We start from the raw sequence: 15,749 nt of genomic DNA, 5'->3' as shown, positions 1-15,749 counted from the left end.
TTTATTTATTTACTTTATGTATATGAAAAGAGGGCATCAGATCCCATTACAGATAGTTGTGAGCCACCATTTGGTTGCTGGGAATTGAACTCAGGACCTCTGGAAGAGCAGTTGGTGCTCTTAACCCCTGAGCTATCTCTCCAGCCTGATACAGGGTTCTTATTTTTAGTCATTGTCTGTTGCTGCTACTGAGTGGAAGCTCCTGGGGTCTTCTGACATCTGTGTCTTGATTACAATTTACACATGTATGTTTATGGACATGGTTCACTCACTGAAGACACTCTAACTTGCCAGCTTGAGGCTAACCCAAAACAGAAAGGGCAGGATTAGTGGGTACTCTTTTCTTCTTAGGGGCAGTTTGGATCTCTGGGGGTCTGATTCCTCTGATATATCCATAAATGCCCTGAGTGTATCACTAACAATGTGTCACTAACAGGTACTACCATTCCTGCAGTCAGTTTTGTGCTGAATTTCTCACTTGGTTTTTTAAGAACTATGAAGAATAAAAGTACTTTTTCCACTTGATCACTTTTGCTGGTGATTGTGCCATTGTACTGGTTGTGTGTATAATATGGTGTACTTTGGCTGTGTGTGAAATTGATGAGTTCCTCTTGGGCCTGCTATGTGTTCTACAGGTTTGCAGTTGCAACTCCAGAGGAGCTAGCTGTCAATAATGATGACTGTGCAATCTGCTGGGACTCCATGCAAGCTGCAAGGAAACTGCCCTGTGGACATCTTTTTCACAAGTAGGAGCTGTGTGCAGGGTGTTTGGGAGTGGGTTTTGTCCCAGGACTGTGAGGGCTTTTTCTGTGACTTTGAACATAAGACCAGCAGTAGAACAGTACCTCAACCTGGCCTTGTTGTTGATGTTACTTGGAGCTTGTGCCTAGCTTGTTTTTTGTTTTGTTTTGTTTTGTTTTGTTTTTTTACCTGTGAGCTTTTTGTTTGCCTTTAGATGGTTCTTTACCCATATTTGCCAACTTAATTTCTATTTATTAGCTTTCTTCAAAAATTTCTCCATTTTAAGTTCTAGAGAGCTGGGTTGAAATGGAACCAGACCAAGAACTATCAAGTGATTCATTAGCAAAGATCACAGGCTAGACCCTTCCATAAATCTCCAAGATCAGAGAACATCTCAGATTTCAGAGATATCAAGACTATTTAAGCTAAATAATTTTGTGCATGGGTTTAGTATTTTGCTACTGATAGATTTAGAGTTATCTTTCCACCCTTTGACTATTGAAATTTTTTTAAGTCTTATGACCTTTAGTTTTTTCCTTTTTTATATCAGAAGGGCTTTGGAGCTAGAGTTAACAAATGTCCTGACAGACAGTTTTATGTTAGGATACTATGTAGAGCTGTTGGGCTCAAATGGAAATGACAAATGAGGTCTTGGTTTGTGGAGCTTACAGTCTCATTCACGAGTGGAACAAGAATTAACAAGCGCATTTAGAATGTGCAAGTCTAAATAGACCTATATGTTTTAGAGAAACAGGACCATGACGTGCTGGTGTATGCCTTTAATCCCAGCATTCAGAAGGCAGAGGAATCTGAGTACAAGGCCAGTCTGACCTACAGAGTGAGTTCCAGAATAGCCAAGGCTACACAGGAAAACCTAAAAAGGAAAAAACAAAAAGGAAAAGAAAAAAAAAAAAGAAAAAGAAAGAGAAAGAAGGAAAGAGAAAGAAAGAAACAGGACTCTTAAGAGCAAAGGAATCTGATTCAGATTATGAAGAAGTGACTTTTAGTGGAAGTGAAGTCTTTGAAGGAAAAGCAGGTCGGGAGGGTGTAAAATGGGAGGCACAAGGAGCAGCTCTAGAAGAGGAGAAAGTTGGTGTGTTGATGGAACCAGATAGAAGCCAGCATGAGACTCATGGTGGAGGAAGGAATATATTTGCCAATGGAGGAGACATAGGCAGGGCTGGAGGGCTGCTGGATGGGCAGGACACATTGAAGGATTTTAAATGAAGTGCTGGATAGAGAGGTGAGAATTAGATCTACAGAGCCAGTGTTCTGAAGAAAAGGCCATGGTTATAACCATATTGGTCAGTAGCTATGGTAGTAAAACGACAGGTCACTCAAGGATGGAAGAGGCCGAATGCCGAGTGAGTGAGCCACGTGGATTCTGAGGTGGCTGCATGGAGCTGGAGATGAGAAGCCAGGCCAGGAAGTGATGGAGAAGGGACTATAACCAAGAGATGGTAGTTGTCTTTGCATTAGAGGGTGGTAGCCACAAGTATTTGTCAGCATTTACATCTGGCTAGTAGTAAATAAAAGTAAAGTGAAATGAGAAAAACAGTAATTCTGGTGATTTCTCACAAAATATGCTGACGAGCAGTTGAATATGTTCTATCTGTTCCTTTGAACTCTTTGTTAGCTCCTGCCTTCGTTCTTGGCTAGAACAAGACACCTCTTGTCCAACATGCAGAATGTCTCTTAATATTGCTGATGGCAGTCGTGCCAGGGAAGACCATCAAGGAGAGAACTTGGACGAGAACTTGGTTCCTGTAGCAGCTGCAGAAGGCAGGCCTCGCTTGAACCAGCACAATCACTTCTTCCACTTCGATGGTAAAATGACTCCAACTTCTACAACTATCAATATGGCTTTCTTTCTTAAAGTGATATTGTTAGGATTGTAAACTGCCCTGTATAGACAAGTTTACTAGTACTTAAAAATATTTTTTGCTACCTTTTACTAAATTCATTTATTCTGTGTGGTTATGTTTGTAGTACATGTGTACGTATACTACATGGTATCCCTGTGGAGGTCAGAGGGCAATTTGGGAATGTTGGTTCTATTCTTGTATCATGGATTCTAGGGACTAACTGGCTTATTAGGCTTAGGATCAAGAACCTTCACTTGCTGGGTTATCTTGCCATCCTTAGTATTACATTTTAACTTTATTTAGTTGGTTTTTTGTTTGTTTGTTTGTTTTTCGAGCAGGGTTTCTCTGTGTAGCCCTGGCTGTCCTGGAACTCACTCTGTAGACCAGGCTGGCCTCGAACTCAGAAATCCATCTGCCTCTGCCTCCCAAGTGCTGGGATTAAAGGCATGTGCCACCACCGCCTGACTCTTTATTTAGTTTTAATACAGGTTTTTTTTTCCTGTGTATCTCAGACTGGCCTTGAATTTAGGGTTGTTGTGCCTTAGTCTCTCTAGAGTTACATTTGCAGGCTTGTAACCACCGCATCTGCCTTATACCTCAGTTTCAAAAGTGTTTGGGGTAGATGGATGAGTAGGTGGAACTGAGGGGTTATTCTGTGACATTAATAAGTTGGGTGAGGTGGTTGGTGGTGCACACCTTTAATTCTAGTACTCGGGAGGCAGAGGCAGTTGATCTTCATGAGTTCAAGGCCAGCCTGTCTACAGAGTGATTTTCAGGACAGCCAGGGTTACACAGAAACCCTGTCTATCGGGAAGGGGGGGAAGTGGAAGTAGTAGAACTGAATTAAGTGTGTTTTAAAGGAACCCAGGTAACCAGTTTAATAGTTAGCCTTTGCTAAAACTTGGTTGTGTTGGTGTGTTATATAAACATATGGCAAAGGTTCCTTGAGTGTCTTCTCAGGGAATACCATAGGTGGAATCTGACCTGGAGCCCTGTTGCTTTCTTCCTAAAGCATGGCTGTTCCTGTAGCTTGGATTCTGTATGGGTATTATATGGGTATTATATGGGTATTATATGGGGACTGATCATCTTTCTTGAGTCACATCACCCAGTGGATTTTGAGCCCATCAACTCCAGTGCCTTGTGTTATGTGAATTCCTGCTCTGGAGTTTTCTTAGAAGTGCTGTTCAGACTCTGAGGGTGAAATGTAGTAAGAGTATTGGTGTAGTACTGAGAGGCTCAGGGGGAGTAGAGGCCAGTGTCTGAAGGGGTTCAAGGAGCTGGCTTGGTTCTGTTGTTAATAAAGGTAGTAGAGCACAGACCTTTACTCCCAGCACATGGGAGGCAGAGGCAGGCAGATCTCTGTAAGTTGCAGGCCAGCCTGGTCTACATAGAGAGTTCCAGACTAGATGGGGTTATATGGTGAGACCCTGACTCATAAAGAGAACTGTACCAAGCATAAAATTGGGGTGTTTCCTCTCAGCTCCAAGCTCCTGGAATAAGGACTCTGAGACTCAAATTGTATTTACAAGTGCTGTGGCCATAGGCTTCGGCTGTCCCCCAGCTGGCTCGTGTATTAATCATCCCGTAATTCTATTCTAAGTTCTACCATGTGGCTGGTTACCTCTGGCCCTCTCCCATGTTTCTGGGGCGAATCCGTCATGCCTGGCTCTGTCCCAGAATCCTTGCTTCCCATGAAATTTCCTGCCTCAGCTGCAGCCAATCAGCTTTTTTGACAGGCAGAGCTTCCAGACAGACATAAGAGATTCCCTACAACCAAGCACAAGTTTCTTCTCTCTCAGTGCTGGGTTGAACTCTTTCATGTGTGCCTCAACGTGCTAGTCAAGCCCCTTACCACTGAGCTGTATATTTCCAGCCCCTTTCTGTTTTCTGTTTGAGACAGGGTCTCATGATGCTTCTCAGGCTGGCTTTTCACTTTTTAATTCTCTTGTCTGAGCCTCCCAAGTATCTAGGATTACAGACCTGCACCACTAGACTTGGCTTACTTGGTACAGCTTCTGAAATGTGTTAGCAGATCTTGGAGATAGAGCCTGGTTTTTATAATTGCTATTACTACAACTGTAGTCAGTCACTTTGTCCCTTGTGTGCTCTTGAACAAAACATCCATTTTATTCTAAGTGCATTTTATTTGGCAGGACCCCTTGTATCCCATGCTGCTACTTGGTTGTAAAGCAGTATGACCCCTGCACATGAAGCTTGATAATGAATTGTTTTTTAGTTGCACATGATGGCTTTGTATTTTGATCCTAAAATGACAGAAACCATAACTACCAATGATTATATCACTCCACAAACCTATATTGGAGAACTCTTTGAAAAAGAATTTTTAATCTGAAAACTAAGGTAATCCCCCATCCCCCAAGACTACACATTTCATTGTGTAGCTCTTGCTGGCTTGAGGTTCACTATGTTGACCAGGCTGACCTTGAATTCACAGAGATCCTTCTGCCTCTGTTTCCCAAATGAGTAGGGAATGGTATGTGTACTTCTCCTGAATGGGTAAGGGAACACCCATATACCTATTTTAAAAAGGCATTTACCACAATGCCCAGACTAGGGCTAAATCTTTAAATTATATTAAGTATAAAGTACTTCATGAAGGCAATCATGAAAATGACTCATCCACATGAGGGACAATTTGTGCTAGTTATAAGAGAGGAGTGAAACTGAGCTGTTATAGCAGTTCCAGAGTCATGGGAACCCTTAATGAGAGAAGGGATTGCAGGTGGAATGGCTGTTTGGCTTCACATTCTGCCATGTCATTAACCTGTGTGATCTTGGATGTGTTCCCTAACTTCTTAGTGCCTCGAGGACCAAAGACCAAGGTTGGGGCCAGAGTCATATCTCAGAGGATTGGAAAGCACGTGTAGGTTCTAGTGAGGACAGAATGAACTAATCTGGAGAAAACACTTGGCAAAAAAAGTCCTAGCATAAAGACAGCCCTCAGTGAATAGCGGCTGTTAGTAGAGTGTCTGGATACACAGATGACAATGGGGCAGGGACCAGGGCATTAATTCTTGTGTTGAACTCTGATTTGTCTTAGGGTCCCGGATTGCAAGCTGGCTGCCAAGTTTTTCAGTTGAAGTGATGCACACTACCAACATTCTTGGCATCACACAGGCAAGCAACTCACAGCTAAATGCCATGGTAAGAACTGCTAACTGCTTAAGATTAGAGCTAGTGAGTGAGTGGTCAGGAAGAAGAGCTCTGGGACGTGTGATAGTGTGCTGTGGATAGTGTGCTGTGGGTAGTGTGCATGACCTTGTTGGTTTCTCTCTTCCCTAGTGGCACAGCCAAGTTTTCAGGGGCCACTTCCATTTCTCTCTGTTTACCCCTTTCTTCTTTGTCTCTCCTCTCTGCTCTTCCCTCCCTCTCTTATACAAAAGATTAAATCCAGGGCCTAGCGTTTGCTAAGCATGCTACCACTGAGCTTTATACTTGCTATGTCTTTGGCACAATGAGCTAATAAGCTGGTGCTGACTAGTGAGTGCTTAGGTATTAAGGCAGGCAGCTGAGACTAGTCAGGAGCTTGCTTTTGTTTCACCTGTGGCAGTGCTCAACACTAGGTTTACCTGACTGTGGCCTAAGCCTACACTGAGACTCTTGATTTAAGGAAACATTCAGAAGGAATTATTGACAAGAGTGAACAATGCAAAAAATTGTATAAGAACTATCAAATATATTTTTTTGTTCCTTTGCCTCCAAAGTGTGTGTGTGTGTGTGTGTGTGTGTGTGTGTGTGCTTGTGCTTGTCTCTGCACCTTGTAACTTTGAGGCATGCTGTTGGCTCAAGGAAATTGTCCAAATACTATTTGTTTTGGTATTTTTCTGAAGCTGTGTATTTGGTTTTTGGGATAGGGTTCTGTCTAACATGGAATTCTATGTAGAACAGGCCTGTCTGCCTCTTCCTCCTGAGGGTTGGAACTGAAGGTATGTGCCACCAAACCTGGCCAACCTTAAGTTCTCTACTGAAAAAAGAAATGTGCTAAAAGTCTGTGCCTGTGAGTGGACTGCACTCAGCTCAGCAATTGCGGTGCCATCAAGGCAGACGTGAGTCTTCTCAGGAAGGGTGGTTTGTACATAAGCTCAAAGGTTGGCAAGATGGTTGTTGATCTATAGGAAGAAAAGAGCAGAAACAGTTGCTCAGGCTGTGGGTGGGGTTGTACTGGGAACTTGGGCAGGGCACCTTGTTGGAGCAGATTGAGGGCCATAGCAAATTTAAGGGGACAGAACAGAGATTTCTCACACACCCCTCTGCTACGTGTAAGTTTGTGTGAATGCTTAGTAAGATAAAGTCACCATTACAGTACCATTCAGAGTATTTTTCACTGCCCTAAAAATGCCATATGCTCTCCCTCATCCATCTCTGTAGCTTTGTTTTTCTGGAATGTCGGACAAGTTGGATTTGACCTGCTAATTCATATATAGGATTCCCCCAAGCCTTATCATGGATTAATAGCTCATTTTTTTTTGAACACTGAATTATATGTCATTATCTGGATATATAATATTTCATTTGCTCATATTTTTATAAAAAAATAAGATTTATTTTATTTTTAATCATGTGTATATGTGTGGGGGCTATCCATGGAAGCCAAAAGTGTCGGATCCTTTGAAGTTGGGCTTATAAGCAGTTGTGAGCTATCTGACATGGAAGCTGGGAATTGAACTCAGGTCCTTCTAGAAATGTAATGTGTTCCTAAGTGCTGAGCCACTTCTCCAGTCCCGCCTCCATTTCTTTAGCATATAGTCTTGAAGTCCCATGGCATGTCTTCCAGCCTTCCTCTTTTTCTTTATGGTATGCTGACTACCTTAGCTATAAGTTTTCCCATATACCTTTAGAATCACTTTGTCCATATCTATAAAATAGCTTGCTGGGATTTTGACTGAGATTGCATTAAATCTTTAAGTCAAGTTAGGAGGAACTGTCACAGACATCAGCTTGCCTCTTCTGGGATTAAAAGTGTGAACCACCATGCCTGATGTGGTGGTCTGAATGAAAATGTCCCCAGTAGGCCCATAGGGAATGACATTAGGAGGTATGATCTTGTTGGAGTATATGTGTACTTGTTGGAAGAAGTGTGTCACTGGGGTAGGCTTTGAGGTCTTGGCTCAAGCCAAGCCCAGGGTGGCATTCTGTCTTCCTGCTGTCTGCTGATCTGGATGTAGAACTCCCAGATCCTTCTCCAGCACCATGTCTGCCTGCACACTGCCATGCTTTGTACCATGATGATAATGGACTGAACCTCTGAAATTGTAGGCCAGCTGCAATTAAATATTTCCTTTGTAAGAGTTGCTGTGGTCATGGTGTCTGTTCACAGCAATAAAAACCCTAGCCAAGATTCCTGGCTACCTTACTTTTTGTTTGTCAAAGAAATTCTTTTCTTTTTCATCCCTTCCTCTCTCCCTCCTTGCTGGAGCTCCTGGGACTTAATCCTGGGTATTACATATAAGGGCTTCTTCTTCCCTCCCCTCTGTCTCTGTTCCCTTCTTGTCTCTCCTCCATCTTTCTGTGTGCTAGACACTAAGCCTAGGGCCTTGTGCCCGCTAGGCAAGTGTTTCGCTACTATACTACCCCCTGGCCCTTGTCTCCCTAATTTTGGAGATAGGTTCTCTAGTCCAGATTGGCTTGAACTCATGATCCTTCTGCCTCAGCCTTCTGAGTCTTGGGATTAGAGAGCACAGCAATGGGTTGGGTTTTTTTAGTGAAGAATGTGTGACTAGGAATGATCTTTGGAGAAGTAGAAGTTGAAGGTACAAAACCTGTAGTAATACTGACGCAAGGGTAACACCCTTCAGGTAGAGGGTAGGGTAGAAATAGAGAAGGGAAGAGGGCTTTACTGATAGAAGGAGGGGTGGATAGAGCTGAAAACAGTGTTTGGGATTTGGGTGAAAAAGAAAAGATTGATTGGCTTACAGTAGGCCAGAGGTAGGAGTAATTTGAATGAGAGAAAGAGAGGAAAGGTAACGTGCATGTGGTAGAATAGTGCTCTGCCTTAAAGCAGTGGTGATTCTGGCCCTTGTTGCCCTGTGCAGACAAGTGAGGCCAGTGTGTTAAGGGAAAAAGCTGGGGATAAAAAGACAGGATAGAAGTGTTTTTTGATAACAGCAAACATAGAAAATAGAAGAAATATTGCTCCTGCTGTCTCCCCCTTGCTCCTTCCTCTGACATCATCACCATGGTAGACATGGGTGCTCTGGAATGGAAGCGCGCTGGAGGTCTCTTGGCAGACTCTGGCCTGCAGTAGCTACATTCCAGGAAGTGTGAGCTTCCTGAGAGGGGGTTGGTTTAAAATCTTAGGCAGGCCCTATCAGCTTTTTAATTAGTTGAATGGTCTGAAATAAACTAATTTTTAGCACAACTAATTTACTGGAACTATGCATTTTTAGTTAAAATCCAATATTTAACTGACTGGATTTTTCTGGTAGAAAGATTTATGATAGAAAGTCCAATAAAATGAACCAGTTCTGTTTTCCTTTTTCTTTTCCTCAATTGACATGGAGAACTAGGTGAGGAGAGAAGAATTCCATCTGCTTGTAGAGACTCTTCCCACTTTGCTTTGGTTTGATTGGGGTAAAAATGTTCCTTCCACTCCACAAACAGCAAGGGGTTTCCAGTGATGTAGAACCTCGGGCCCTCTGGGCACTGAAAACTTGCCATCGTCTCCCCTAGTGACTCAGCAAAGCTCTGCTCAGTTGCAGTGCTGAGACACAAGCCGTCGAGTGCAGTTTGTGATGCTGTGCTCCTTTGAAACTGACACCCAGTTGTACTTTCTTGTACTCCAAGGCAGTTGTCTTTCCTGTTCCTTCCCTCCCTCTTTTCTCTCTCACTCTGTAAATTATGGAGATTTTTTCCACAATAGAAACCTAGAGTATAAGCATTTATAAAAAATATGTTTATATGTAAAAACGCATTCATATGTTCATGCGCACGTGTGTGCATGACGTGCACACACCCACTCACACAAGGTTTGAGATGCTTGGATGGAAGTGTGGATGGAAATTTGTGTATTTATCCTGTTCACACATGCCTGAACCACTAAGTGCGTGCTGAGATGGATCTAGAGCATGGTTTGAAAATTGTAGTATTGAGGCAGTATTAGATGTTTTCATAATCCTACTATGTACCTAGGTTGGTATTGAACTTGTAGATCTTCCTGTGTCTGCCTCTGAGTGCTAGGGTTATAGTGGCATGTTACCATGCCTGGCTAAAAATTGACTTTTATAAATTAAAAAAATATATTTTAGAATTTTGCATGTGAATATTTTATTTAAAAATTTACATTCTTTAATTATATTTTTAAAGTTGCAGTATAATTTGTGTACAGTAAAAATGTGCTCTGGTTAATCTCAAGTTTAGCTTACATAGCTGTGTAGACTTAAGCTAACAAGAGTCAGAGTGGCTCCAGCCCTCCTCTCTGTGGTTCCAAGGCCCTTTGGAAGTCAGTTTTCATCCCTGGGCCTACTGAGTGCTAGACAAGGGCTCCCTAGCAGCACTCCCACCTTATTATGCATTGCTCCACTCGCCCTCTACTTGCCCTTTTCCACATGTCATCTAATAGGATCCCAGTCTGGCTTTCACATCAGGTTCTTTCACTTGGCACAATGGATATGAATACTACACATGCACTGTGTGAACACTTTACTTTAAAAGGATCCCTTTAGTGTAGGATAAATACTGGCACAAGTAAAGTAATCATAAGTAAATCTTTAAAATGATCCCTTTCAAAACCAGAAGGTACTACTTGACCCTTCCTTGAGATATCCCACTAGATTTCTGTCTGCCCTTTACTTTGAAATTGCTGGTATCCCAGAGGTCTGGTACCCTACAACAATAAAAAGAAAGCTGTGTGCAGGTGATCTGCTGAGCCAAAGTGGTCTTTACCTGTGCTTTCAAGATATGATGCCAACCTCTGTGTCCAGGGCCTGCCATCCATGCATACTGACCCTCGAATCTGCTGAGAGTGACCTTCGCTGGGGGTTCTTTGTATGTGTCTAGGCTCATCAGATCCAGGAGATGTTCCCCCAGGTCCCATACCACCTTGTGCTCCAGGACCTCCAGATGACACGCTCCGTGGAAATAACAACAGATAACATCTTAGAAGGACGGATTCAAGTTCCTTTCCCCACTCAGGTAAGATTGGGGCTTTATACCTAACAAATGTATTTTTTTCAAAGGTTTAGTCCTAACACGTAAATATTATTTATGATTTGAGAAAGGGTTTATAAAAATTTCATTTTATTCAAATTTTACATGAGAACAGATCATCCTAAGGTAAATACAGATAATTCTAGTATTTTTTATGCAGAAACATACCCCAAATCAGCCTTCCCTTGCTGCAGGTCTGTAAGGGGATGCCATTGGCTCCTGTCAAAAGGTGACATCTATTTTTGTGAAGAGCAAAGAGTGACTGTTTAGGCTCTGCTGTTCCACAGTGCGTTGCAACTGAAGCAGCCATTGGCAGTGCGTATGTGGATGAGCAATACTGTGGTCCAGTAAAACACTATTTGTAGAAGTAGAGAGGAGTGAACATGGGGCTATGGTTTATGGATCCTGGCACTCCAAGAGAAGGCTGGTTGTACATCATGTGGTATGTTAGTGACAGTTCACATCTCTCTGAGGCTTGGACTTTGGACTTCATTAAAAAGGCCAGAGTTTGTGCCTTATCATTCGGCCTCTGAGAGAGGTACAAAAAGAGCAACAGGGAAGCCTTCAGTAATACTTAGGAACTTAATAGAAGGCCAGATAATCATCTACCAAAAGTTCCTGTGTGCAGTCTATAAGCGGCCAGAGATGTATCAATAAAATTAAAAAAGATGAAGCTCTTTGGAGACAGCTGGGCTAAGGTGCTAGCTATATGGTTCCTTGGGTCTCAGCCATCTGACCTGACTGTTAGCTGCCTTTGGAGGTGGCAGAGTTGCCTCACATAGCCAGAAGGGGTTGTCAATGAAACACATAAACCAGCCAGCAGACATGAAGGCGCTCAGACCTGAAGGGATATATTCTGTAGGGAGGACCCAGAACAGCTCTAGCCTGGAGACTTGATTGAAGTGCCTACTTCAGAGCACTTTAGGAAGGTTACTGAGAAAACCATGAACAATGTTTACTCAGTGCAGTTGACCTTTGCCATTGCTTTTGTTGTGCAATCGCTGTATTGAACAGGAACCTGAATGTGGAGCCATCTGCTAACTACTCTCAGACATGGAACTCTTATGTGGGCCTCCAAGTCCTTTGTCTCACCTTTCAGGTTTTGAGCTGTGTTGAGAACTGTCACCCTGTTACCCCATTCTGAACAACTGCTATGCTTTCTTTCAGCGGTCGGATAGCCTGAGGCCTGCACTGAACAGTCCAGTGGAAAGGCCCGGCCCTGACATGGAGGAGGGAGAAGCCTCTGTCCAGGTCAGCTCAGCTTCTAGGAGCTGTGGGCTGTAGAAGTCCAGAGTGCTCCTGTGCATTAGTTACAGTCACCTTGCCTTTGGCTGCAACACAACACCTTAAAGGGAGAACTGTTTATCTTGGTTGATAGTTGGAGAGAGTTTCAGTCTGTCACATTCGGGAAGTATGGTAGGATAATTGAGTTCATGGTGACCAGATCTTGTGATGGAGGAAATTTCATCATCACAGGCTAGAAAGCAGTGAGCAAGGCAGAGACAGGAGCAGGTTATTGCCTTGGAAGGCTTACTACCACTAGTAACTTACTTTTGCCTGCTAGGCCCCACTGTTAGAGTCAAGTTTTTCGTATCCCATTTATAATTGGAGCAGGCCCTGGTAGTATGCCTTCTCAGAGCCCAGGACTCCTGTTTCTGCTTCCTGTCTGGCTGACGTGCCAGCAAACGCTTGTGTAGGGGTGCACTGGCAAGGGAAGGAAACTGCCTGGGAGGCAAAGGCCTGTCTGTGTTAACAGCTGCCTCTCTGTCCAGACGGAGCGTGTTCCACTGGACCTCAGTCCTCGCCTAGAGGAGACCTTGGACTTCAGTGAGGTAGAACTAGAGCCCATCGAGGTGGAAGACTTTGAGGCCCGTGGGAGCCGCTTCTCCAAGTCTGCTGATGAGAGACAGCGCATGTTAGTCCAGCGTAAGGATGACCTCCTGCAGCAGGCTCGAAAGTGAGTTGATTCTCCAGCCCTGGTTGGCACACATAAGTTACAGGGCAGATGGCAGCTGGGTGCCAACATGTCTCAGCCCTATACATAAATTGTCTTTCTTCCCCTTGGCTCTGAGGAGGAACACTGTTAACCCATGTGACAGACACAGGAAAGAAACTGATACCTAGGGTGGTTAATCCTGCCGGGACCTGGGGGAGGTCTGCCTTGAAGAGTCCTCTTGACCACTCTTCCTTGGGCCAGCATATGAACAAAAAAGCACCTGTGTTCCATGAGCCCCCTGCAGTTGGTGGTAGCTGGAGCATGTACTGTTCTTGGGGTGGGTAGAATCTTATTTCAGTTCTCCCAGGTGGGTTGTGGGCCTTGTACAGGCCTGTTGTTAGAAGACCCAGTACTGTTTGTGGGAGGGAGGTAGGCAGAGGAGAGAAAGTTGAACTGTTATTGGATAGCCCTCTCCCTGGGAATTAGGTTCATCCATGGAGGAGTCTGTGCTGTCCTTCCCACCTGGCTTCTTCCCTGTTCACCTTTCTTGGCTCTTCTTTCTTTCTCTCTTCCTTTCCTTTTATAGTTTTGGGTTGAGTACAGGGCCTTACATATTCTGAGCAAGTGCCCTGCTACTGAGCTGCCCATGGACAAGGCTGTTTTTATCAAGGGATGATCTTGAGTAACAGCTTTGTGAAGGCGCTTGTGGAGAAGGGGAACCTGAGACCAGCAGCGTTCTTCAGTCTTCCCGTTTCCCATCCTTCTCTCTCTTGTGGCTTTATTTTTTATAGGCGGTTCTTAAACAAAAGTTCTGAAGATGATGGGGCCTCAGAGAGACTCCTCCCTTCTGAAGGCACATCCTCTGACCCCATGACCCTGCGCCGAAGGATGCTGGCAGCCGCTGCTGAGCGGAGACTTCAGAGGCAACGGACAACCTAGTGCTTCCTTACCTTCCTCAGCCTCCTGCCCAGCCCTACCTACCGGAAGAGGCCTGTCCCAGTTTTGCCTGCTGTGTGGAGACCTGCGACTGCATTGCTGCTGCATAAAGCATGTGGTCTTAATAGTGTGTGGACAGCTGACAAATTTAATCCTTTGTAATACTTTCTATGTGACATTTCTCTTCCCCTTAGAAACACTGCACATTTTAACTCTAGGCATGGCCTCTTCTGGTGTTGACTGGACTTGTTGGGAGTAGGGGACAAGCAAAAGGAAGTGGGCACTTTGAATTTCTGTTTTGATATAAGCCACAGTAGATGTTGGGTGTTTTAGCACCAGAGCTGGATCCTGGGGAGGGTGCATAACAGCAGTCAGAAGGTGTGCAGCAGGAGCCTGGCTCTACACCATGGCAGTTTCCTACTATTAAATGCTGTGCTTAGGGAGGAAACATCCTGTGTTCCAGAGGCCAGTCCCACATACTCCTAGACTTCCAGACCAGCAGGACATCATGTAGAAAGAACTGGTTTGGTACCTGGAGTAGAAAGAGAAAGCTCAGGGCTACCGAATGAGGAGACCCTTTTCTGCCCTTTACATTCAGGACCAATCTGAGCCCCAATCCACAGCCAGCTTCACTTTCGTTTGCTCTGGTGCTCTTGCATCACATAAGCTTGCCCCCATGGCCGCCACCTCTTTCTTTCCACTCCCTGCTTAATTTAGGCATGGGGAGGGGTTGAGTAGCAAGCTTTGGTTATGATTTTAGTTCCTTGGTCAACCCAGTTAAGCTATGCTAAACATGGGTTTGATCCTTGGAAAAGGGCATGGGTCCTGCAAGGCTGGGATGTCTTGGAGGACATTGCTGAAGAAATACCTTTCATATCTCTCTCAGGAGCCCTTCATTTTCCTGCTTTTGTTCCTGTGGGTCTCATTAAACAGAAACAGAGGCTGTTGAATAATCCACATGCCTCAAGCAGTCTTGGTCCCAGATCTTCTCAAATTCTCCATGTATTTAAGGATTTGAAACATGCAATCATAGGTTACATAGTTTTATGTCCCATTGGATTAAGTTTTTTTTTAATGTTTCAAAACATAGTTTTATGGTAGTCCTTTTGGGAAAAATCCAGTATTATCTAAAATTATTGGCAAAGTTAAATGTATTTTACATACCTGAAAGTTTTTAGAATGTTGACAAGTAACTGAGAAAAGGATAACAGGCGAATAGGTGAAGATAATTTATTTCAATAAATCTTTCAAAAGCCTTACTTTGAACTGCTGTTAGTTAAATTCCTGTGGGTTTTTTGTTTTGTTTTTTGTTTTGCTGAGAGCATAGCAATTTGTTTTCATTGTAAAGCAACAATAATAAAAACCAATCTCTTGTAGTGTGTTGTGTGGGGGCCGCTGGACTCCCACGCTGCTCTTGTGTGTCCTGTTTGGGTTGGGGTGTTGTATGATCCTGTTGAACTGGGTGAGGCCTTGTTTCTCCTGTGTTTGACTTGGAGGCGACAGCATTGCCCTTGTCTTTGTCTGACACCTCTCCATGCTGCATATGAAAAGGAAGGGGAAGCTAAGTCCACTGTTCTTCCATTTCAGATGTGGGAAGGTGGAAACCGCTTGCAGTCCGTTTCAGAGGGTCTAGAAACATTGTAGAATATTGGACAGATGTAAATGGAAGTGCCTTAATATGGCTTAAGATGGCCCAGGGAGAAAAGTCCAGAGTTTATGCTTGGTTTGCTCCCTCTGTATATGGGTTGGGTCAACAGGAAGCTGGTAGAGAAATAATCTGGAGAGTCAAAGATTCTGGGTGCAATAGAAGGTGTCTGGCTTTCATCACTTCTTGGGGACACTGGACAGGTGCCAAGTGAAGGCACTGGTGGTGAGACGAGGTGGCTTGTCCATTGTTTTCACTGTCCTCTGGCAGCCAGATAGGTTGTTGGTCCTCCAGCTCAGCTGTGGAGCAGCAAAGCTCCAAGAGGCTTCTGGGTAACTTTGGAACTATTCTGTAGTCTTCTTTTCCTTATTGGGGATATTTAGTTTTTGTCTTCTTGAGTCCTTAATTCTTTTTTTCTTTAAACTTTGGTACTTTTATGTAGCAGAGAAGATGACTG

At 43.9% G+C, this 15,749-nt stretch overlaps 1 protein-coding gene across 3 annotated transcripts in view; it reads left to right on the top strand.

The window, feature by feature from the left end:
* Amfr (autocrine motility factor receptor) overlaps nucleotides 1-15,023 on the top strand; it is a 40,055-nt gene extending 25,032 nt beyond the window's left edge. For all 3 annotated transcript variants that reach the window (XM_031340876.1, XM_031340878.1, XM_031340877.1), the window contains exons 8-14: nucleotides 636-746; nucleotides 2,378-2,568; nucleotides 5,671-5,774; nucleotides 10,626-10,760; nucleotides 11,943-12,026; nucleotides 12,548-12,732; nucleotides 13,503-15,023. In XM_031340876.1, coding sequence (XP_031196736.1) covers nucleotides 636-746; nucleotides 2,378-2,568; nucleotides 5,671-5,774; nucleotides 10,626-10,760; nucleotides 11,943-12,026; nucleotides 12,548-12,732; nucleotides 13,503-13,650 — 958 coding nt within the window. In that variant the 3' untranslated portion in view covers nucleotides 13,651-15,023. The remainder of the gene's footprint in view (nucleotides 1-635; nucleotides 747-2,377; nucleotides 2,569-5,670; nucleotides 5,775-10,625; nucleotides 10,761-11,942; nucleotides 12,027-12,547; nucleotides 12,733-13,502) is intronic.
* Nucleotides 15,024-15,749: the final 726 nt, after the last annotated feature.

Source organism: Mastomys coucha, unplaced genomic scaffold, assembly GCF_008632895.1.
Source record: "Mastomys coucha isolate ucsf_1 unplaced genomic scaffold, UCSF_Mcou_1 pScaffold22, whole genome shotgun sequence".
NCBI lineage: Eukaryota > Metazoa > Chordata > Mammalia > Rodentia > Muridae > Mastomys > Mastomys coucha.
Note: the sequence above shows the minus strand (reverse complement) of the source record. Positions and strands in the feature narration are given on the sequence as shown.